Raw genomic sequence first — 24,318 nt, 5'->3', positions numbered from 1 at the left:
TGCTATCTATCTATAGTACTATACACACTAGTCATAAAAGACAATTTTCAATAAGTTATTTGATTTTATTTTGATCTGAAAACAGTACACCACCACCTCAATCTCTAAATCAGATATGGATGAAACAACTAAAAGTGTTCCTGAAAGATATTTATAGTGGCAGACCTCTTAAGAGTTCCAACTACGAAAATATCCGAGCACAACCAACCTAATAAGGCAAACTCTAATCACACTTTCTTAAGGTGGACTAGACTTGCAAAAAAAAATTAGATTTAATAATCTATCTAATGATACTAATCATATATTATAGTTACTAATATTATGTATATATTTGGTAATATCCGAGCACAACCAACCCAATAAGGCAAACTCTAATCACACTTCCTTAAGGTGGACTAGACTTGCAAACAAATTTAGATTTAATAATCTATCTAATGATACTAACCATATATTATAGTTACTAATATTATATATATATATAATATCAAAGTTAAAAACACTTTTTTTTGAGACGGTATGGGTTTTCAAGAGGCGGCGTCCTTGTGTGAGCAAAGGCCCGGCCCGTCTATACGCTTGTCCCTTTCAGCCTGTCGCAGCGTAATAAGGCCCTTACCCGAGTGGATGGCCCCGCCCGTTTCCTTGTTTGATTGAAGGCGTAGGAAACTGGCCCACGTTACGCCTGATAACAAAGCTGATAATAACGGGACATCTCTTGATGCCGGCACGGGTGAGTGGGCCGTGGGAGTGCTTGAGAGTGGAGAGACCGCGAGACGAATCCAGCTTGCTCGATGACACGGTGAAGTGTTCGCGTGTCTGCAATTTGCACGTCTATTCGGTAGCTAGAGGTGGTGTACTCGGCGATATACCTGTCTGGCTGTCTGACACCAGAGATGCAGCTGGTTGATGAACCGTTTAGGAGCTAGCGGAGCAGTCCCCATTCACAAAGCAAGGACGCGTGGCCCGGATGCCCCCAGTATAAGGTGTAACGCGTTGAGCCACAGGTACGACATGCGTTCCGTTCTTTTTTGCAGATACTCTAGCTGGAATATTATCCGTATACGAGAAGCCACTAATGGACCAGTTGTCATGCGCGCGAGTATCGCAGAACACCAGGCGATCAACACGAGTCTCCTCGCAGCTGGATTTTGGGGACACCGATAACCGATGCTCTTTTTCTGTGTTGTGGACGACGAACATATCCACCGAAGTGTGACGATGCACACAAACGCGCGCCTTGTTGTCGTTGCCGACGCCGAGCCGGGCCTCTCTCCCTTCATCCCTTTAGCGAAAGGAAAGGAAGGCATCCGTCACTGTGAAGCTCAAGCATCGGATTCACGCACGGCTCGATCGCTCCGTCCGCGGCGCAGCGCTTCGCTTATCGGCAGCAGGCACGTACGAATGTACGATCATTTTCCGGCCGGCGGTATCGCGACGCGGCACACGGCGGATCGAGCGAGAGACCACAGCAGAGCACAGCACAGCACACGGTCCCGGGTCCCGATCGACGACGGCATTTGCATTGAAAGGGCATCAGACACGGAACGGAAAGGCCCGGCCGGCGCCAACGTGCCGTGCCGACTGGCAATTGGCAAAATGATGGCGCCACCCGTCCCGCTATTATTTATGAATCGAATCGACGGAGAGGCAGAGCAGTCGCCAGTAGCACTAGTCCTGTCCTATATAAACACTGCTAGTAGTAGTCCTACTAGACGCGAGTGGGCGATCCACCACAAAGGAACCGAGAAGAGCACCCGCTCGATCCGGGAGTGGCAGGTCGGCGAGGAGACGAAAGGCGGTCGGCGACAACAGACGCAGCTGCGGCGGAGAGTTTTGCAGGCGCGGGAGATCACGCAAGTCTGTTGCGCTTGAAACGGAGGGGGGAAAAAAACAAGCAGCGGGGAGTCCCGTTCGTTGCCGGTACCACAACACGCAACTGCTGCCCCAGGTAAGGCGGAGGCGGATATCCATCTACTTACCAGTTTCCTCTCTCTCTCGATCGATCGGTTTGCTTGTTCGCCGGGGTCTCTCCCTCCCGCATCTACTGAGGTCTGTTTGTGCGCGTCTTGTGACGGCGGCGATGGCGGCGGATGGGAATGCAGCAGCAGCAGCAGGAGGAGGAGGCGCCGGAGTCGCGCCGTCGCCGCCGTGCTGCAGGCAGAGGAGGACGGCGCCGGCCATCATGGGCCGGTACGAGCTCGTCAGGAGCGACGACGCGGCGGCGGGCGCCACGGGAACCGATCTCGAGTGCGGCGCCAGCGCCAGCAAGGCGTCGACGACGTCGCCCGCGGCACCGTCGACGACGTCGCCCGCGGCCCGGCAGCCGCGGCTCGTCTCCCTCGACGTCTTCCGCGGGATAACCGTCCTGGTACGCCCCCCCCTCCTCCTACTCATACTCATCGTAGCAGCAAGTGGTGGATTCTCGGACGAATTGGATTGGATTGGATTCTCGCTAGCTTCTCGATTCCTACCATTATATTACCGCTGCGCTAGCGCTTTCTTTCTCCATGGGCTGGGGGGCGTGGAGGGGAAGGAGCAAGAGCATCGGCATCGATCGACCAACCGACCCAACCCAGGCCGCTCATCATGCGCCGTCGTGACGAAGAGCGTCGAGTGTCCAACTGTCGCGTGCCCCCCCATGATCCCTGCCTCCTGCTGCTTGTGCTTGGCTTTTCTGGCCTGTCTGCTTGCTGATTCCCATCCCTTCTCTTCTTCTCCATCGCCATTCAGGAGCGCCGCGCCCCTAGCTTTGCTTGCTTTTGCGTGCAACCGTGCATGAACCTTTTTGCTAAAGAAAAGAAAAGAAAAAACAATCTTTTGTTTCACTCATTGTAAGTTCGTGGTCGCGCTGGTCACCTCACCTGGTCATGTCTTTGTAGACGACGCCATGATTATTATTATGATAAATAAAAGGGCCAAAACAAGAAGACAGAGCGAGGGGGAATCCGAGTCAGGGTCGATTGGGCCAAGGAGACAAAACATACACCTGCTTATACTAACACCAATACCATCATGCTCAGTCGCATCTGTATGAATATGGCTACTTGCCAGTCCCGTACGGACGCTGCTTCCTGCTAGGGCCAAACAGTTGGTTAAGAGACCGTTGGGCTTATGGTTTCTATTGCCGTTGCTGATGGTGATTTGTTTTGCGAGAAAAAAGCATTGTTCTATAGTTGAAAAGTAATGGTGATTCTAGTTGATAAGCTCAAACCCAAATAGTAATGTGTCACATAACGGGTCATATTCCTATAGATGTAGCGTTTTCACCGATAAATCCACAATTGCCACGTCTGTCGATGCATGAGAGGTTCTGTTTGGTCACACGAATTCATCAGGGGAAAAAGTCCACCTCAACTATAGTTAGCAACTAAAAATTAGCAATGAATATTTCTTTGCAACCGTACAACTAATTGTTGGTTGCTAAAAAATTACTGTAAGTATCTATATGGATCCTCATCAATCAACTAATAAATATCTGTTTGGATTCTCAACTAATAAACTCGGCTAATTATGAATATATATGTTTAGATCCTTTAGCTATTAATAAGCCCGACTAATATCTTGCCTATCACCCAACTAACAATTAACTATTAGCTGGTTTCTTCTAATTAATTAACACGGCTAATAGTTAGTTTCTAGCTGAACGGATGTTGTTATGTTGGCCCAGGAAACATTTGGACAGATATACATGTGTAGTATATATACCAGCGTGGAAAGGACTGCTATTATTAGCCTACGTACCCATAATCATTGTTTTATAGTACTAGTAGTACTAGTAAAATAATATATGTGTTGATGATTCCACGGATAAGCTTGTTTAACTTTTTCGTTTATTAGACTTTCAGTGGCCTATTATCATGCACTGATCCACCGACCTCTTCATGTCAAAGCCTCAATGTGGTGATGATGAGTGATATGCTCCCACAGACGTCCTACTAGATGCACCGCAAGATTGCGTTGGCCTAAAACTATAATAATACTATAAATATAGGAGTAATAAAGTAACGTCGCGTGTACGTACATGTGGATGGGAGTTCGAGACACCACACGATATCCCAAATAAGCTGTTGTTGCCTCATTGCCTGTTTACAAAATCTGCGGTAGGCCGGTTCTAGTTCACCAATCCACGTTGCTGTAGGTTACCCCCACAAGTCCGCATTGCCATTGCCCACTTATGCATACTTGGGAGCGTGGTGACGTGCCAACTAATTTATTTGTACTCTGGAAAAAGAAAAAAGAAAACTCGTCTGGCGGATCATGACACGGCCTATATATAGGGGGGGGGGGCGGAGGAAAAGCAGAGCTTAATATGATTCGCCAGGAGCTGAAATCTACGCACCACCTATACCTAAGCTACCTTGTATGGTAGGGGACCTTGATTTGGGATTTTTCAAAAAAAAAAAAACTAAACTCGGTTTGAACTACTAGATACATTCCTGCCGGGAACTGTGACCACAAACGAACAATCCCCATGGGAGGCACATACGGATCCGGTCGTCCCAGGAACGGGTGTACTCGTCGACGTCGACGCCCTCTTGGCGCTTAGGCTGCAGCCCTCTGTGTACGACGCCCCTCGCCGGCGCGCGCACGTAGACGTAGCGAATAACCCTCCCCACTCAGCAAAGGGGGTGCAGACTGCTGAGTGGCTGGCTGCATCAGCTCCACCCACAGCTACCTGAATCGCTGTCTTTTCGACGGCCTTTTGTTGCTTGCCTGGATTTGGTCTATAGTTAGGCCTTGTTTAGTTCGCAAAAATTTTCAAGATTCCCCGTCACATCGAATCTTTGGTCGTATGCATGGAGCATTAAATATAGATAAAAATAAAAACTAATTGCACAGTTTATCTGTAATTTGTGAAATGAATCTTTTGAGCCTAGTTACTCCATGATTGGACAATGTTTGTCAAATAAAAACGAAAGTGCTACAGTAGCCAAAAACTAAAGTTTTTGCCAACTGAACAAGGCCTTAGCTTTAGCTTTGCTTGGCCTGCAAGCGCGGCAAGCGAGCCGGCCTCCACCGGCCAAAAGCTAAGCAAGCGCGGCAAGCGAGCCGGCCTCCATCGGCAAAAAGCTAAGCAAGCTACTTGGAGAGCCTACTAGTTATATAGGTTCACTAACTACTGTCATGAACTAATTTTGGTACCTAGACCATCTCTAACATTGCTACCCTAATCAAATTCTTACTTCTCAATTTGAATAGCCATATATTTTAACACTACCTATGTATTTGATGTTTTCTCCAACAGCACTACCTAAAACAGACCACCTCAAACCATCCTCATAAAGAATGATATGTGGGACCCACATACCATCCTCTCATAGCCACACCATTGTTTGTTTGGCTGATAAGTTACGGTAGAAAGTACTATTGGCTAATCTGTTGTAAGAGAAAAATACTGTTGAATGGCTAGCGGAGCGAATATTTGAAGTGGTGCTAGACTGATTTGGATACAAAGCAGAGCAACCAGTGCCAAGAGTTTGAATAATAGTATTTTATTCTCAACAATACAACTAGAACAAGGCCTTGTTCAATTCTCGCTCTAAAAAGTTTTCATCCATCACATCGAATATTTAGACACATACATGTACAATTAAATATAGATAAAAAAAATAAACTAATTACACAATTTGGTTGGGAATTACGAGACGAATCTTTTAAGCTTAGTTAGTCCATGATTAGCCTTAAGTGCTACAGTAACCTACATGTGCTAATGATAGATTAATTAGACTTAATAAATCCGTCTCGCAGTTTCCAAACGAGTTGTGTAATTAGTTTTTTATTAGTATCCGAATACTCCTTTCGACATCCTACGAAACATTCGATGTGACACCCAAAAAATTTTCGTACTCCAACTGGCCTAGCATTTTCATTTGTATTTGACAAATGTTATCGAATTATGGACTAACTAGGCTTAAAAGATTCATCTCGTAAATTACAGACGAACTATGTAATTAGATTTTGTATTTATCTATATTTAATGCTTCATACATGTTCATTGTGACGCAAAATCTTGAAAATTTTTAGGATCAATAGTTCTAGCGTGTTCTTTGTCCAGAAATACCAATAGTTCTAGCGTGTTCTTTGTCCATTTTTTTAGATTACTAAGGATCGGATGTCCATGTGTCTTGTTACTCTTTTTTTCCTCCGAAGATAACATTTCTGTTAGCTTGCATTGGCGTATATTTTCGTGATTGCTTGACATCAAATGTGCTAGCTTAGTGTACGAATTGAAAGTTCCATAGATACACCTTTGTTTTGATTTCCGCGGATAAAGTGATCACTTGTTACTTTGTGAGCCTGTGGCTTGTAGCCAAAGAGCTTACTCGCATTAACACAATATGTCCAAAGAGCTTACTCGCACTAACACAATATGTCGTTTAACCTACACCCCATCCCGGCCCATGCATATGAGCATGACGCGTAGCTATGAGGCACATGCTTTAGCAGAAAGACTGCTAGCTTATCCAGAGATGACGCCGCGGATCGCCACTTTGGCTGCCACTGATTGTGTGGCTTCTTTTCAAGTACTATTTCTTTATCCGTCGTGTCGAGCACCGAGTGAGAGCATGGTCTGTCACCGCCTTTCACTAATTGCAATTTGACACTAACAAAAGCCAAAGCCACCCCCACAGCCCCACTAGATGTCTCATCGTCTCTCGACCTCAAGGTGACCGACCCTCTGATTCACAGCATGGACAGTACCGTAGCCACACCACTCTCGTTGGGTCAAGATCCACCGACTCATAGTTAATTAACCTCAAGGTACTTCCTATAAGAAAAAAAAAGATGACTATATGGCCATATGGGGTTTACTTGGAGTCACATTTTGTACTTCCTCCACATCTTGAATAAGGTTTCAGTCATACATTAGAAATATAAATTATAAATAATTTTTACATTATTGAGTTTACAAATATATGAAAAATCATATAAATAGATTTGTCTTGAAAATACTTTTATAAATATATATACTACTTTTTGATAAATATTTTTATAAAAACAAAAGGTTCAAGTTAGCCTTTGAAAACCATATCGTTATCCTAAACGATTTTCTTTACGGTTATTGGAAGACGGCCTTGTTTAGTTTGGGAAAATTTTTGGATTTCGCTACTGTAGCACTTTCGTTTGTTTGTGGCAAATATTATCCAATCATAGACTAACTAGGATCAAAAGATTCGTCTCACGATTTACAGGTAAACTGCGTAATTAGTTTTTGTTTTCGTCTATATTTAATGCTTCATGCATGTGCCGCAAGATTCGATGTGACGGGGAATCTTGAAAAATTTTGGGAACTAAACAAGGCCTTAGTTTACCCTGAAATCCAAAAAAATTTTAAGATTTTCCGTCACATCGAATCTTGCGGCACATGCATGAAGTATTAAATATAGACGAAAACAAAAACTAATTACACAGTTTGTCTGTAAATCGCGAGACGAATCTTTTGATCTTAGTTAGTTTATGATTGGACAATATTTATCAAATAAAAGCGAAAATGCTACATTAACGAAATCTAAATTTTTTTCGAACTAAACAAGGCCGTAGTATAGATCGACTGTGTCATGAGAAACAGTACGTAGCACCAGGATCCAGAATCTCGCTACGGACCCGCCTGCAGCAGGAGAATTGATAGCCATTCCAAGGACAGGCACTGCATGTCCTTCCATGTGGCCGCTGGACGGGGCATGTCCTCATGTACTGGCTTCACTAGACCAGGTTATTAATTTCACGCGCTAACCTCACTGCAAAGAGCAGGGGTTCCAGATCAGAGGAAAGAAACATGGGCGTGAGGTGCACCGGATGGGGCCATTGCAGCTGCTAGTCAGCTATCTGTAGTACTCCTGGCCAAGCTACCCGCCTACCCCGGCAAAGTCAGCATGGATTGGATTGGGCTTGGGCACGGCAAAAAGCCCGGCAAAATCACTCACAAATATCTGTCCCACGAAACAAATCACAGCGTCATCATGAATGAAAGAGTGCAGATTTGGTGCCCGGAGGCCTTGCGCCTTCCTTAGCTAAATACAATGTTTAGAAATTATCACAAAAACAATATATGCAGAAATACATAAAGCTAACCGCAAGAGTTCAGTTTGAAATTCATCCTAGATGCCACGAAACTAAATTGACCAGCAATGAACTTGGCACTGTTCATCATGTGCTGACAGTGACACTTCTATTTTTTCATCTCAGCATCAAATATAAATTTTAATCTAAATTGTTGCGGCTACACTTAACATACATGATTTTTGTGATAATTTTTTGAAACATTGTAACATGATATTTTAGTCATTTATTATTATTTAGTTAACAAGGCTGCCAACCCCACTGGGCGCCATATGACTTTCCTGAATGAATACTTTTTCCTCAAATGAATTCTTAGGTGCCGTTCCTATGCTCTGAATGCCGCCATAGGGAATTTTTCTATCTGTTACATCTGTATCAATTTGAATCTCCCTTCCATTGGCGCAAGCTCTAGAACGGGAATCTAGGAATGGCTATGTCGGCATGGACTAGTCCATCCATTTACAGCACAGAATATGTTCGTCAGCCTTTCGAGGTAAAGGCAGTAAAACAGGGGCTTAATTGGTTTCTGAATCCGATGCTTGGCTAACTCCACTGGAATGGCGCTAGATCAGCGATGTTTAGTATAGTATATACAGGAGTAATGCTTTAGCCACAAGTTACAGGATAACAGAATCCAATAATGTACTAATATAATGCAGATCATTAACCAAAGCATGGCATCAGATCTGCTGTGATTGATGTTACTTAACTTGCTTTCCAGGATTTGTTATTAGCCCTTCTTGATCTAGCTATGACAAGTTTGAGATTATTATATCTCAATACCTATTGTTCTCTGTTTATGGAGCAGTCAGATTCTTTTAAGCACTGGAAACAGGGAAGCATTGACCTGTGGAGTTATGGTGCTGTTATCATTTCTCACAAAGAAGAAATCGATGCAACCACCTTGATCTTTTCTAATCCCCGAATTGGTCACCTATGATATTGTTGAATAAGGGAAAAAGGAGAAAAACGTCCATCAAATTGTCACAATATATATTTTTTTTACTTGCAGTCTGAAACAGGCAGGATGTGATTGTTTTCCTTGTTGCAGCTTATGATTATTGTTGACGATGCTGGAGGCTTCCTCCCGTCACTGAACCACTCTCCTTGGGATGGCGTAACAATAGCTGATTTCGTCATGCCGTTCTTCCTTTTCATAGTTGGAGTCTCGCTAACACTAGCGTACAAGGTATGCTGAACACTGCGATCACAAACACACTACTCTTTCTACTACCTTTCTCTTTCAAACTAAATGCTAAGTTATCAGCATGTTGGATGATGATTTGTCATACCACTATGTGCAGCGGGTACCAGATAAACTGGAGGCAACTAAGAAGGCAGTACTTCGTGCCCTCAAGTTGTTCTGCCTTGGTCTTGTTCTCCAAGGTATTTTAGATCTTACAACTCTTATCAAAAGATGGGCTAAAAAATTTCCCAAAAAAAGTTAGCTAGGGTAACAATCAGTTCGCACTCCATGTGCTGGTTTATGCAGGTGGATTTTTTCATGGTGTTCACAGTCTCACATTTGGCGTTGATCTAACGAAAATTCGGTTGATGGGCATACTTCAGGTACCCAATTTTTTTAATGTTCTTTCAGATCTTTCAGAACTAATAATTGACACATTCAGTACTGGAAAAGGTGCAGGTCATCTTTAACGGCATATGATGGTTCTATGTTGCAGAGGATTGCAATAGCCTATCTTCTGGCTGCAATATGTGAAATCTGGCTCAAGGGAGATGATGATGTAGATTCTGGATATGGTTTGCTAAGGAGATACCGCTACCAATTGTGAGTTCAGATCAAAATTATCCTCACGAGCATTTACTGTTCAAGAACTATAGAATTTGAATAATTGACCTGGTACTGGTATCTCATATTTATGACATATGGTTCGTTGTTGTCGTGCTAGATTTGTAGGATTGGTCCTCTCTATAGCCTATACTATACTTTTGTACGGTATATACGTTCCAGACTGGGAGTACAAGATATCAGGCCCTGGTTCCACAGAGAAATCATTCTCTGTAAGTGCAAAGTGTCTCTGCATTTTCTTTATCTTGTTACAAGTTCACTATACAACATGGAAGAAGCGCTGACGTTCATGCTACACTTGAATGTGTCAGGTGAAATGTGGAGTAAGAGGAGACACCGGACCAGCTTGCAATGCAGTTGGAATGGTTGACCGTACAATTCTAGGGATCGATCACCTCTACAGACGGCCAGTCTATGCGCGCACAAAGGTTTGATATGAAGTGCAAAGTCTCAGTTTTCTGCTCCCTTGTCACAAAACTCAATAAAAAACTTTGGCTAACATGCAGGAATGTAGTATAAATTATCCAGAGAATGGACCTCTTCCACCCGATGCTCCATCATGGTGCCAGGCACCATTTGATCCTGAAGGCCTCCTCAGGTCAGTGCTTCACAACTCGTCAGTGACCATAAGCTTCTCTTGCAATGCAGGTTCCTCCAACTTATTGGTAGTTCTTAATGTCCTTAATTCATGTTTCAGCTCCGTTATGGCAATTGTCACTTGCTTGATTGGACTTCAGTTTGGGCATATAATTATACATTTTGAGGTATAATGCTGTTCTGTGATACTAGTTTGATATATTATCATTTTTTAGTCGTGTAAAATATTCTTACATTCACCTGCAGAAACACAGGGGAAGAATCACCAATTGGTTGATCCCTTCCTTCAGCATGTTAGCTCTAGCCTTCTTAATGGACTTCAGCGGTAAGTATTCACCAAACACTGATCAACCACATGCTTATTCCTAATTCAAAGAGCTTGAGTGAATTGAACAATTTTTCATGATCCTTTTTTCAGGAATGCGCATGAATAAACCATTATACACAATAAGCTACACTTTGGCTACTGCTGGCGCTGCGGGTCTTCTTTTTGCTGGAATTTATGCTCTTGTTGGTCCTCTTAAACCTGATAACATATACTATGCTCGTGTCATCCATCATCTCCGAAACCTCAAAAGCCATTGTCATGGATTTTTCAGGTGGATCTGTACGGGTTCAGAAAACCTACCATTCCCATGGAGTGGATGGGGAAGCACGCCCTGATGATATATGTCCTGGTGGCATGCAACATCCTGCCCATGTTCATCCGTGGCTTCTACTGGAGGGACCCCAACAACAGCCTTGTAAGTTCAAATATGACAGCATTATGCTTCTCCTAGCTGCAGAGATTTCAATGGGCTCTACAAAGTTCACTTCATGTTTTGTTGGAATACCTAACAATGAACCTTTTTTTACATGAAAACACAGCTGAAAGTCATTGGTATCGGCGCGTGAAGCCATGATCTTCTACATGTTCAGGCCTAAACTTGGACACGGATTTTTCTTCTTAATATAAGGATGCACAGCTCTCTCGCGTGTTCGAGAAAATTAGACTTAGATACGGACGGGATGCAGAAGTAGGTCCTCAGGCCAAGTTTTGCTATGCGGTTAGAGCACGATAGTGCTCAGCTCATCGCCATGGGGCTGCCTATTCTATCAGCACTCCCGGGCTGGCTGTTGCCAAGGAGAGTCCATTCTCCCTGATCACTTTGTATATGGTGGAGTTGAGCATGTATATGACATCATACGAGTAATACGATGGGATTCAGATGAAATATAGTACATATCCAAACAAGTTCTCACTGGAAACTTCAACTTTTCTTGTTACAAGATGGAATGCAAGATTCAGTTCTCCAAGTGGTTTGTCGTGCTTCATCTTAGTTCTTAGAAGCATCCCTTGTTTTGTCTGAAACCAATTGCGTTTAAAAAGCTCAGAACAAAAAAGACAACCGTTAATTTCGGATAGCCATAGAAGGCATAATGAGCTTCTATAAGTTTCTAAAATAAGCTTGTTTCTGGTATGAAGTACTTGTACTTTAACTTAGTGGTTACAAAAGTTACAGCACCTGGTATATCACTTATATGATGCAAAAGGTCCAAGAATTAGCTTATCAAATATAATTCCCAAGATCAGACAGTCATCCAAAGAAACCAATAATGAAAATTTGACATTGATATTAGTGTCAAGCAATACATTTTCATGGACTATCTGTATGCGATACAAAAGCTTATATATAAAAGAAGAGCCAAATCAGCATATACCCCATGCCACTTTTGCTTCTCGACACTTGGGATGCACATTCTACTGGTCATATAGAAACAAACGGAACCTGCAGGTGACGAACTGAAGGTGCATCCACCATGTGAACCTAACAATATTGCCGCTCCAGATTTTAGGAATTTGGTGCCCAAAGGATAGTCTGGAACCAGAAATGCCCCAATCTTCTGCCACAAAAAGGGCAACAGTAAATTGTTTGAAGATGAAGCTTATTGATTTATTCAAATAAGGGAGCGTATGCTATGGAAACCAGCTTCGTATGCAAACTATGCAAACTCTCATCAGGAGCGTAGGATGATCATCCGATGGTTAGAGGCAATGGTGGGATATTTTCTACTTAAACCCCCCACTCATCCTACCCTGAAGGTGCACTGGTGGCTTTGTATTCTCCACGCTGCGTTCAGCCGGCCGGAAGGTGATTCACGGGTCCACCACTGCACTTTGCCGGCTAGCTCAGGGGCGAGTCCCGACGAAGACGTGGCAGCAGAGGTCCGAGTCCGATCCATGGGTGAGGAAGCAGCGGCCGCGCCCACCGTGGCAGCAGCAGCAGCGACAGCGAGCGGCGCCCCGCCACACCTGCTCCTAATCTGCTTCCCTGGCCAAGGCCACGTGAACCCGATGCTCCGCCTGGTGAAGCGCATCGCGGCGAAAGGTCTCCTGGTGACCTTCTCCTCGGTCTCCACCTTCGGCGTGAAGCTGGCCGCGTCCACGGGCGTGTCGGCCAGCGGCGATGGCGTCGCCCTCGGCCGGGGACGCGTCCGGATCGAATTCCTCGACGACGAGGACCCCGGCCCTGACCTGGACGACCTCATGCGGCACCTCGCCAAGGAAGGACTGCCGGCGTTCGCGAAGCTGCTGGCGTAGGATGATGTGGGGGTGTGTGTGTGTGTGGGGGGGGGGGGGGTTAAGTGAAAAATATTCCACCATTGCCTCTGACCATCAGATGATCATCCTATGCTCTTGATGAGAGTTTGCTTACGAAGCTGGTTTTTATAGCATACGCTTCCTTCAAATAAAGCAAAAGCATATGAACGAGTAGCACATTCAACATTAAAAGTAGCATTTTGTTTTTTTTCCGGGGTGGGGGGGGGGTGTTCAACCCAAAACCCACTCCATACCAAGTAGAAATCCAATTTCACCTATGCTAGTTATTCTTTTCCTTGGTTGACATGCTGGCATCCCTAATTGCAGGAGCCAATATGAGAAATGTTTCAAGGATATCTGATTGCTATAATTTTCTTTTGTCAGACCATTTTTCTTCGCTGTCTTAGACCTGAAGGGTGTTTGTCCAAAGAGTGTGGACTTTAAGACTTCACAGGAACATACTATATCTATCTCCTTTGATGATTCATGGTAAGAACTTTGACTAGTCTCTACTTGGATATGACAAATCTAGATGCATCAGAAATTTTGTAGTTGATTGTGCAACTCGGTTTTATAATGGAAGATAATCATGTGAGATCTACAGGAACTATCCCATGCCAACCAACTACCAAGAAGATAGTATTCAACGGATGGGTACACTGTTTGACAATACAAAAATGTCTGTTTGTCAATAGGCCGGCTCAGTCACAGTTCACAAGATCCGAGGCAAAGAAAATACCTGACTGCACACTGTCATTATGTAACACCCGTGGCCGTGGCGATGTGCCGGCGACGTGAGCGAACGCAGTGGATATAGGAACGAGGACGCCGGCGAGGTTCACGCCTCAGCCTTAGCGTGAGTTCTTTCTATTACTTGTCTGAGTCTGCAAATCGATTGGTTCAGGGCATATTACAGTCATTGGCCAACGGGCCCACTCAATAGTGTCTTAACCTCCGTCTCTCAATACTGCTATTTCTAGGAGAAAATTTTGTCCACATATACTGCTATTTCTACTAGCCACCAGCCTATTTAATTTCTCCTCGGAACTTTCACGGTCCACCAGCCCATTTAATTTCTTCTAGGGAGTAGTGCTTTGGTGCATGATAATTGTTTGAGTCTGTTTAGTTGGCATTAAATACAGCTCGTTGGAACCTGAGAACCATGGTTTAACGTACATGATTAAATGGTGGAACCCAAATTAATTGAGGGTAGAATGGTCTTTTGTTTGCCACACTAATCTGTCTGAAATCTGCTAGAAATAGCAGTATTAGAGGACGGAGGGAGTACAAAAATACGCTAGACAATGTAGAAAACGCATGTGTCCTCATGCATTGAAACATCATACTGTAAAGCTTGGAACTGAGTTGTGTACTCCTACAGGTTGCCTACATCATTCAGTAAAGCTTGAAACTTTGTGTACTCCTCCAGGTTGCCTTGTTGTGTGACACCACGGACAAGGAGGAGCACTGATGAGGACACATGCGCTTTCTACATTGTCTAGCGTATTTTTGTATTGCGTTTTCTGTAAGACACTGTTGAGTGGGCCCGTTGGCCAATGACTGCAAGAGGCAACTATATATGCCCTGAACCAATCGGTATGCAGACTCAGACAAGTAATAATAGAAAGAACTCACGCCAGAAAGAACTCACGCCAAGGCTGAGGCTTTTTCTCAGTTCCTCGCTATAAGGAACACCAACAACCAAAACTGACCTGAAGATGGCAATTTATACCAATAGGTGCATGATGGAGAGAAATAGCAGCAGATTATGCCTCATGCTCAACACCAACAACGGCAGCTTTTGCACATTGTGGGTGGGGCCTCTGCTCTATCTATTACAGGGTGCATGAAGGAGAGAAATAGAAGATAAAAGAACGTTGGTTATAAATCATCAGACAGTTCTTTTCTCATAATATAAAAGAATGCTGGGATCAATTACTAGCACACCAAACAAAAAACCGGGGCGATCCATGCTTGGCAGTTCACATTAACATATTGACAATCAAAATCATTTTGGGGTCCGAACTTGCAATGGAACAAGACGCACATGACATGGCACATGGAACAAGAAGCATGAAACCGAATCTCAGTTCTCATAGCATTAATGCATTATCCTGGATCTCATAACATATAACTGGTGATGAAACACGAAGTAAGCAGAGGCGCCATGGGATTCGGAGATCCACACCTACACCGCTAGATTAAACCGCGAGCGACACAGACAGACGCACATGATAAATAAACGACTCAACTCAGACCACCACTCAGATCACCATCATCTTATTCAGATCGAAGCAAACCGGAAACGGGACGGGACGCAGGCGGAGTGGACGATGACGGGAGGGAGGGCGGACGGGCAGACCAGACCAACGATCTAGCTGAGCTGGCCGCAGTCAGCGATCTTGACCTCCTTGGAGGTGGATCCGCTGCGGGATCCGACCTTCTCGATGGCCTTGACGACGTCCATGCCCTCGACGACCTGGCCAAAGACGACGTGCTTGCCGTCGAGCCAGGGGGTATCGACGGTGCAGATGAAGAACTGGGAGCCGTTGGTGTTGGGCCCGGCGTTGGCCATGGAGAGCACCCCGGGGGCCGTGTGGTTGCGCACGAACTTCTCGTCGGGGAACTTGTCGCCGTAGATGGACTCGCCTCCGGTCCCGTTGCCCCGGGTGAAGTCGCCGCCCTGGCACATGAACTGCGGGATGACGCGGTGGAAGGTGGAGCCCTTGTAGTGGAGCGGCTTCCCGGACTTCCCCACGCCCTTCTCGCCCGTGCACAGCGCGCGGAAGTTCTCGGCCGTCTTGGGCACCTCGTTCGCGTACAGCTCCATCACGATCCGCCCCGCCGCCGCGCCGCCGACCGTCATGTCGAAGAAGACGCGCGGGTTCGCCATCGGGATCCGAAGGTAGCTAGGGTTTGGGAGAGAGGGTTTTTGGTTGGGGGGAAATTTTTCCTTCGGCTGTTGCGTTCTGTGATCTGATCTGATCTGGTGGAGGGAGGACTGGTGCGGTAAAATAGCCGGGCGGGCGCGCGCGACGGCGGGTTGCGTTTGCGTGGAGCCAACGCGACCCTCTCCTGCCGCGGATCAGATGCTGGTGGTGGGCCCGCCGGCGCCGTTCGCTCAGAGGGCCCTACTACAGTAACGACAAAGGCAGAGCCGTTGTTCCCTATCATTTTTTTTTCTTGATTGAGGGCCCCTTGGATACTGCGCGACCGGACGCCGTTGGATGGGGCCGGAGTGCACTCACGTGGAGGAGGCAGTGACACTGACAGTGGGACCAGGAGGTCAGCACCATCGCCGAAGGGACCACAGGCCAGCACATTTGGGATTTCTGATCATCCGAGACATGGAGAGCCGGCTGCCTAAGTCTTGGATCAAATTACAGATGCACCCAGGGCATGGAAATTTGATTTGTCATCATCAAGTAAATTCGCATTCGCGTCAAAAGCAAGCAGAGGAAAGCAAGGAATACGAGTGATCGGTGGTGGAGAATGAATCTGCTCTGCCATTTACAGGTGCTCAAATCCAAACAGCTCGTATCTCGATCGATCTGACTGTCGTGGAATCTAATAACAAACACACCACCTAGCCGTAGAACCTGACGAGTGATGTGCGCCGCTAACGGTGAGCTAGAAAGGCTAGAGGTGCGTTGATTAGAGCAGAAATCGAGGAAAGGAGAATGAAAAAAAGAAAGAAAGATAGTGACCGAAAAAACAATGAGTAATTATGATGTTTGGATGCAGAAGTACGCGGCCGCTGCAGGCCGAGTTTTGCTGCGCGGTCAAAACTTGGATGCTGTTCAGCTCATCTGAACATCATGTACTTGTACATGGTGAGTTGCTCGTGTACTATATGATACAATTGATTACAGAATGGGATTTCACATGAGATACAATGATGCAGCACTGCTTTCAACAATTTATTAAGGGAAACTCAACCCGTTCTTCTTAGAAGTTCAGTTCTTGAGGTAAAACCCCATGTTTCATCAGGACAAAAAACTTTTAATTTTTTTTTGAAATAAAAAAACCTTTAATTTTGGGGAAGGCATACAAGGTTTGATGAACTTATAAGTTCCTAAAATAAACTTGTGTCTAGATAAAATACTTGAACTACGAACATGGTTAAAATTTCACATATAAACTTAAGTGTTCCTTTTTTGAGGGGCCAAAAGTCATAAAACCTAAATATCACCAATAATGCAGAAAGTAAAGGGCTTTATTATCAAACTGAATCCCTAAAACATGGGCAAAGTTTATCCAAACGAAACCAAATGAAAATTTAGCAATTTATTAATATATTTATTGTGTCAATCAATAATACATTCTATCGGACCTATATGTTGATATCTCATACAGATACAGTCATACAAAAGTTTAAAAAGAAACATCGACAACATGTCATCATATCATATCCCACTTAAGTTCTCGATACTGAAATACACATTCTACTCATAGTACACAGAGAAACGCAACATTCACTCAAAGGATGTATCCACCATCCATATTACATTGCAACCTAGCAATCGCTGAGCGCAATAAGCTGGTCAACTACAGCAGGTTCAGCAAGGGTGCTTATGTCCCCAAGTTCATCCAGTTGCCGTGCAGCAATTTTACGCAAAATCCTTCGCATGATCTTGCCACTCCGGGTTTTAGGAAGTCCTGGTGCCCAGTGGATCTTGTCAGGAGCTGCAAATGCCCCAATCTGCAAAAAAAAAGGCATTATAAATCATGTGAAGATGAAGCTTACTGTATTTTGTGTTTAAATCATGCTCACTTGCTCAGCACTACAGGTAAAAACACAGGTTTATTTCTTTTTATTAATCAACCCGAAACCCACTCCATCCGACTAAATTCTATTTCACCTCATTGCTAGAATGCTAGTTCATTCTTTTTCTTGGATTTAGAGACCAAATGAACTAGATGGTTAACCCAACTACACATTGGTTAACCTGCTGACATGCCTAATTGCAGGAGCCAATATAAGAAATGACATGTCCAACAGGTTCAAGATTAACCGTCTCCTAACATCCTTTGTCTGCACATGTTTTCTTTGCTGTCTTTCAGTTATAATCAACATACAGCTCACACCATTTTCCTGAACTCAAGGATGTTTCATCTAAAGATTGTTGACTACTTTGCAGGAACTAGAGACTGACAGAAAGACAGTATATGTGCCTACAATCATGGTTCATTCACGCTAGCATTGTGACAACAATTTAGTCAACTGTGACCTGAATAATTTCTAGGCACATAAGAAACTTTATAGTTGATTATCTAACCCTGCTTTATAATGGAATGTAATTATGCACAATCTATAACTCTATGAGGACTATCGCATGCCAACCAACTACCAAGAACAGAATATTCAGCAACAGGGTGCAGACCATTTGTCTGTACAAAATGTGACCTCTTCAGTTAACATACAAAATAAACAAAATACCTGGTTGCGCACTGTCATTATAAGGCTTTTTCGTAGTTCCTCACTATACGGAACACCATCCACCAAAGTTACAAAAGCATAAATTCCTTGACCTTTGACCTGGAGGTAATTTATTAATTAAGAAACATATATGGTAGGATACCAAAGATAATGAGGCTTGAAAAGGGAGATAAAAAAACAACAGCAGCCTATACCTCATGCTCAACACCAACAACAGCAGCCTCTGCACACTGTGGATGTGACACCAAAGCTGACTCAACCTCGGCAGTGCCGATTCGGTGTCCACTACATATTCACATGAAGGGTAAGATAGTTGTCACTTGAAAGTTGGCAATGCCATTCGCAAACTAAAACTCTACCAAGTGATGACACAAACCAATAAGTAGCTTACCTGACATTGATGACATCATCTACTCTTCCAGTCAGCCAGTGATAACCATCTTTGTCTCTGAAATGAAAAGGCTATTAGCTGAACTAGTTTAAAGAGTAAAAAATTCTCTCAATATGCTTCAATCCCCATATAATTAGGATAAAACTATGGTAGCTTACCTGCTGCAACCATCACCAGTGAAATAGTACCCAGCAAATGGTTTGAAGTATGTGGTCTCATATCTCTCATGATCTCCATACAGAGTCCGGAAAGCCCCAGGCCATGATTTCTTTATGCAAAGATATCCACTGCATTCCCCTTCAATCTCTTGCCCTTTCTCATCAACAATGACTGGCTGTAAAATAAACAGACTGCAGTTCAGAATTTAAAAATAAATGGATCATATATCTTTTTAGATATCATAGATATATTGGTTTACCTGAACACCAAAGAAAGGAAAGGTTGCAGAACCCGGTTTCTGAGGCCAGGCGCCAGGCAAAGGGGTGATCTAAAGAAAGCAAACACAGCAGTTCATAAAACATTGACAATCACAATTGTTTTGTGGTCCCAGAAAGAAAATATCAAATTTCACAAGAGGTGTATACTGTAAAGATCATACCATGAAACCGCCAGTTTCAGTTTGCCACCAGGTGTCTGATATGGGGCACCGGGAATCCCCAACAATATTGTAGAACCATCTGAAAGGAAGTAAAACAGACATATGACCTTTATAATTATGTATGCACAAATTGTTAACAGTTGGCAAAAGGTCCACGCACCTCCATGCACTAGGATTGATTGGCTCACCAACACTTCCCAGGACTCGTAGAGACTTTCGAGAGTAACGTGTGACATACTTCAAAAGCATAGAAGAAATCAGAGATAGGGAATATTCAAAGTCGATATAAGAATACAGAATTTCAAATGACTCAATTATTGACATTATCTAAAAATACTTAAGAATTCAGCCTTGAAGAAGAAGAGTTTCATTATTGGCAATGAAAAAAGGAAAGAAGCTACAGCCATAGATCCCCTCCCAATCATTTTTAAGACAATCAGGTTGACTTAAGGCCCTATTTGGCGAGCTCTGCGCACCAACAAATAACTGGAGTCTGTATGTTAAAAATAAAGAACCTTCAACTGTTTTTTTAAAGAATAGAAAGAAAACAATTCAGGTGTACCCACAGCGTCAGATTCACATATTTCCGAAACTAGAAATACTTGGAGCTGGAGCTCTAGCAAACAGGACCTAAGTAATAGGGGTAATTTGATACCCAGCATCACATGATGTCGGATTCAAGTAACCATGTAAAGTTACAAAACTAAATCATGTAACCGCGTAAAGTTACAAAATTAAATCATGTATTGTACGAGAAACAGTTCATACCTCAGTGCCATCACGCATGAGTGAACGAACAAGAGTTGGGGCAGTATAAAATATTGTCACATTGTACTTGTCGACAATGTCCCAGCATCGGCCTGAATCAGGGTAGTTCGGAGTCTACATGTATGATTCAAAGGAGTACTTTAGGAATAAGGAGACTGGGAAAAAAAACCCAGCAGGCTAGCTTACTGAAATTTGGGAAAAAATAGAAAACATCCAATGAATACACTAAAATAAATACAAGCATCCAAGCATTGTTCAAACAATAATACTAGACTTTGGTGCTGCGAAGAATGAACTGCTAAGCTGTCAGACAAGCAGACAAGTTCAACAAAAGAAATGAGAAGAAAACTATCAAAACCAGATAATTTGCTTTTATTATCAGATACCACAATTCAATTTACACATTGGCCAAAAAGCTTTAAGAAACATACCCCTTCAAAAACGAGAACCGTAGCACCATTCAGGAGAGGACCATATGTTACATAACTATGTCCAGTAATCCAGCCACAGTCTGCAGTGCACCTGATGCAAACAAAACAGTGGGGGTGGATAAGGAAATAGCAGATTCTATGAATAATTCCCCACAAAGGAATGAGGATACATGCTAAAAACATAAGAGCATATGTGTTACCACCTACCAGTATATGTCAGTTGGCTTGTAGTCAAATGCGTACTTAAAGGTTGTTGCAGTATACACCATGTAGCCCCCAGAAGTATGCAACACACCCTACATACACCAAGACTCCAAGAGAGATAAATATCCGGCTAATGCAATAGCTGCTTAATCCATCTCAGTTAGAACTTAGAAGTACCTTTGGCTTCCCTGTGCTGCCACTTGTGTACAAAAGGAACAATGGATCCTCGGCATCCACCCATTCCACATCACATTTGGTTGGAAATTTGGTCACGACATCCTGAAAGATATTGTGCAACAAATTATAACAATTTAGCAATGTTATTCACAGTAGATATGTGTGTGCCTCAACATATAGGATGACTACTGTATATAATAACAAAGTTTCTATTTAGGAGCACCTGCCACCAAACATCCCTTTCTGGTTGCCATTTTGTGTCTTCCCTCTTCATGGCTGACTGATTTTCATACGTCAAGCAGAGACCTAGTATCGGCAAAATGAAAGTTTGCATCAGTGGACTATAAACCAGGTTATATTCAATGGTTCTCAGATGTGCTCATTGAATGAACCACATGCCAGAAAAGAAGTTTCTTTGGCAATCAAGTTAGAATATAATTGAGGTCTTGAGTTTCTTTTTTTTTCTTTTTTTACAACTACGACTTGAGGTTGAGTACACTAGCCAAATGCAGCAACATAGGATACCCCGGCCAATGCAGTGGCTAAACATAATCCAAATGCGACATTTTATATGGTTCTAAAAAGTAAGTGGCTGTTTGCATCACAGGGTCTTTGAAACAAATGCTTGTGTTAGTTTTAGTTTTAGTTTTTCTTTGGTAAGGATAGGATATTGCCTAAAATTAGCTTTCAGCAGATTTGGAAAACAATGTTTGAATGGTTTGGTTGTCATCCAATGGTCAGCATTGGTCGACGGAAAACTACCTTATTTTTAGCCACCTGTGACATAGCAAGTCCCATTTCTGTCTCCCAATTCATGTACCTCGGTTTTCTTATCATTTGGATAAACAATCAGATGTCCCCTCTTACCTTTGTTGTATTAAATCAAGTAACCTGTGATATATGAGAACCCCCCCCCCCTCTTCCCCCTACCTAATTTGCAACTTCACGAAATTAGTTACCATTAATTGCCCCATGAATGTTTTATTAGACTGACATCCTCAATCAATTCTTTACCCAAATGTGGGATTAGTTTTGCTTGTCCCCCGTAAATGAGCAACTACAGAAAAAAAAAACAAACACATTGAGAACCCTAGTGTAACCCTTAGCTCCGTGTCTATCTTCATACGAGGTTTGTTTGGCATGATGTCGCAAGAAAACATTGATGGACAATGGGAAGAAATAACGAGTACAAAATAGCTGCCACCTGACAAAAGCTCAAAGTTATTGATGCAAATACCCAAACCAGATCCCAGTGCATACCTACAGAGACTCCATTCTTCTCACTTTCGACCAAAGCCACATCCACTATATCTTTGAGAAAGATGGGCTTGACTCCCCGCTTCACAGCATTGCACGTGATGACAAGCTTCGGCTTGCAATCAACAATCCTTTGGGCTAGAGAATCTGCTGAGAAGCCAGCAAACACAACCTGTACAAGCATGATGCATCACAACATAGAAAAGAAAACATAGGGTTGACAAAATAACCAATACAGCTTGTAGTTATAGCAATTACCGAGTGGACAGCACCAATGCGGGCACAGGCAAGCATGGCAATGGGAAGCTCCAGTAGCATTGGTAAGTAGATAATAACAGCATCACCCTTGCCGACACCAAGGCTCTTCAAGTAATTTGCAAGCTACAAACATAAAAGGACGGCTTAGACTTGGTCATCTTATTTGAGACTCTTCTCAATGCAAGTGTTGACATGTGTGCTAGTACATTTGCCATTCACAGTTTTACTTTTGGCAAACTTTTCAGACATGAGCATGAATTTACCTGGCAAACCTTCTCCAGGAGCTCGGAATAGGTGAGCTTCCCATCCTGACTGGGCTCATTACCCTCCCAGTACATTGCAATCTTGTCCCCATTGCCAGACTCGATGTTGCGGTCAACAGCGTTGTAACATATGTTAGTTTTCCCTCCCTTGAACCACTGTACAGGACCAAGAACCATAAGATGAATCAGAACCACTACACTAGACCCGTTCCATTCCAAAGGAATGCTAAGTTTAGCTAACAACCATCAAACAACGCTTACGTTGATCTGGACGGGTCCCTTGGTGACATCGAGGTTCTCCGAGCAGACTTCGGCAGGGTTCCACTTCTCCTTCCAGTAAAATGTCTCGGCAATCTCCGACCAGAACCCAGCCGGGTTCTTGATGGACCTCTCATACATCTCCCGATACTGAGCCGATCATGAAAAATCACAGCAAGATCACAATGCTATTACATCACCAATCATCGAAAACAAGATGAGAAACAAACACCAGCGCAGATAAATTGTCGCTCCCGATTTGGCCGTACTGTTTCTGTCCCATAGTTGTCCCTGTCGGACTTTGCCAACAAAGCCTGATCATGACTAACCCCCTCATGCTTGCAAAGTTGTACGACGCCCAAAATGAAAAGCTCCCACCAAGTGCTAAAGCAAACGCCTCAGTCTAGAGCAAGCCATCGATTGGATGGATAAAAAGACTCGATTTTTGCATTTGCGTCAACAGCAAGAATCCAGAAGTCGGACGCGCGCGTGTGACGAGTACTACTAAGTTTGGGTCTGTTTGTACACACCTGTTTCGGAGAGGAGACGAGAGCGTTGGCAGAGAAGTCGGAGCTGGGGAAGATGAGGTCGTTCTCCTCGGCGGCGAGCGACTCCCCGAGCACGACGGCGTTGATCCCGGAGATCTTGCCGGCGCCGGAGGGCAGCTCCGACATGGACTCGACGTGGCGGAGCTTGTCAGAGGAAGCGCCCTCCGCCGCCGGCTGCTGGCCGTTGGCCGTGCCCATGACGGTGGCTGGCGACGGCGACTTGCGAGCAGGGGTGGGAGAGGCAGCGAGATCCGGGCGGGGGGTGGGCGGGCGGCAGCGATGGCTACTGGTGGAGTCTTCCTTATAAACGGTGATGACCGATCCTCAGTGCTACCGGCCCAGTCCTCGTGTTGACTTTGCTTCTCTAATTTTTCCGTGATGACGAGATGAGATGATATATTTTCTGAATTCTGGTGAGGAGGGGCTAAATCGAATTGAATAATGCAAGACCTTTGAATATTACAATGAATTTCTTTGGTTTCGACGAGTGTACAAGATCCATGAGTAGAGAAATGCTCCTGCCTCTTATCTAGATACAGCCGTAAAATCTTTGGCCTTGTTTACTCCCACCCAAAAACTCAGAAATTTTCAAGATTCTCCGTCATATTGAATCTTTAGACGTATGCATAAAGTATTAAATATAGACAGAAATAAAAACTAATTACACAGTTTGGTCGAA

General features: G+C 43.9%; 4 protein-coding genes across 5 annotated transcripts; 2 read left to right on the top strand and 2 right to left on the bottom strand.

Moving 5' to 3' along the window:
* On the top strand, window positions 1,652-11,719 carry LOC8059612 (heparan-alpha-glucosaminide N-acetyltransferase). Of its 2 annotated transcripts, none has more exons than XM_021460355.1 (14): window positions 1,652-1,945; window positions 2,103-2,365; window positions 9,110-9,247; window positions 9,363-9,444; window positions 9,551-9,627; window positions 9,741-9,847; window positions 9,969-10,080; window positions 10,180-10,296; window positions 10,375-10,466; window positions 10,566-10,632; window positions 10,712-10,790; window positions 10,884-10,975; window positions 11,065-11,208; window positions 11,333-11,719. In XM_021460355.1, the coding sequence occupies exons 2-14, from the start codon at window positions 2,180-2,182 to the stop codon at window positions 11,357-11,359; spliced, it is 1,320 nt and encodes a 439-aa protein (XP_021316030.1). In that variant the 5' UTR covers window positions 1,652-1,945; window positions 2,103-2,179; the 3' UTR covers window positions 11,360-11,719. The 2 variants fall into 2 exon arrangements, with proteins under 2 accessions (XP_021316030.1, XP_002453917.1); XM_002453872.2 differs by having other exon boundaries at window positions 1,653-1,945; window positions 2,100-2,365.
* LOC8056818 (putative UDP-glucose glucosyltransferase) lies at window positions 12,687-13,046 on the top strand. Its single transcript, XM_002453871.2, has one exon. The coding sequence runs from the start codon at window positions 12,687-12,689 to the stop codon at window positions 13,044-13,046; it is 360 nt and encodes a 119-aa protein (XP_002453916.2).
* LOC8056817 (peptidyl-prolyl cis-trans isomerase) lies at window positions 15,109-16,102 on the bottom strand. The gene has a single exon (XM_002452143.2). The coding sequence runs from the start codon at window positions 15,937-15,939 to the stop codon at window positions 15,421-15,423; it is 519 nt and encodes a 172-aa protein (XP_002452188.1). The 5' UTR covers window positions 15,940-16,102; the 3' UTR covers window positions 15,109-15,420.
* Window positions 17,311-23,966, bottom strand: LOC8059611 (acetyl-coenzyme A synthetase, chloroplastic/glyoxysomal). Its single transcript, XM_002452142.2, has 18 exons — window positions 23,622-23,966; window positions 23,095-23,241; window positions 22,834-22,989; window positions 22,571-22,693; window positions 22,316-22,484; window positions 21,279-21,361; window positions 21,056-21,157; window positions 20,882-20,970; window positions 20,675-20,765; window positions 20,244-20,357; window positions 19,636-19,712; window positions 19,476-19,554; window positions 19,296-19,364; window positions 19,036-19,211; window positions 18,878-18,934; window positions 18,681-18,771; window positions 18,487-18,585; window positions 17,311-17,748 (listed from the first exon to the last, which is right to left on the bottom strand). Exons 1-18 carry the CDS (start codon window positions 23,835-23,837, stop codon window positions 17,563-17,565), a joined length of 2,124 nt encoding a protein of 707 aa, XP_002452187.1. The 5' UTR covers window positions 23,838-23,966; the 3' UTR covers window positions 17,311-17,562.

The sequence above is a fragment of the Sorghum bicolor genome, chromosome 4, assembly GCF_000003195.3.
Source record: "Sorghum bicolor cultivar BTx623 chromosome 4, Sorghum_bicolor_NCBIv3, whole genome shotgun sequence".
Classification (NCBI taxonomy): Eukaryota; Viridiplantae; Streptophyta; class Magnoliopsida; order Poales; family Poaceae; genus Sorghum; species Sorghum bicolor.
Note: the sequence above shows the minus strand (reverse complement) of the source record. Positions and strands in the feature narration are given on the sequence as shown.

Coding starts and splice junctions, on each gene's coding strand:
- LOC8059612 (XM_021460355.1), top strand. CDS start 2,180: ATGGGCCGGTACGAGCTCGTCAGGAGCGACGACGCGGCGGCGGGCGCC. Junction 9,848..9,968: donor AGGAGATACCGCTACCAATT/GTGAGTTCAGAT, acceptor TTGTCGTGCTAG/ATTTGTAGGATTGGTCCTCT. Junction 10,791..10,883: donor CTTCTTAATGGACTTCAGCG/GTAAGTATTCAC, acceptor TCCTTTTTTCAG/GAATGCGCATGAATAAACCA.
- LOC8056818 (XM_002453871.2), top strand. CDS start 12,687: ATGGGTGAGGAAGCAGCGGCCGCGCCCACCGTGGCAGCAGCAGCAGCG.
- LOC8056817 (XM_002452143.2), bottom strand. CDS start 15,939: ATGGCGAACCCGCGCGTCTTCTTCGACATGACGGTCGGCGGCGCGGCG.
- LOC8059611 (XM_002452142.2), bottom strand. CDS start 23,837: ATGGGCACGGCCAACGGCCAGCAGCCGGCGGCGGAGGGCGCTTCCTCT. Junction 22,485..22,570: donor GCATTGGTGCTGTCCACTCG/GTAATTGCTATA, acceptor ATGCTTGTACAG/GTTGTGTTTGCTGGCTTCTC. Junction 20,971..21,055: donor GCAGCACAGGGAAGCCAAAG/GTACTTCTAAGT, acceptor TGGTGTATGTAG/GGTGTGTTGCATACTTCTGG.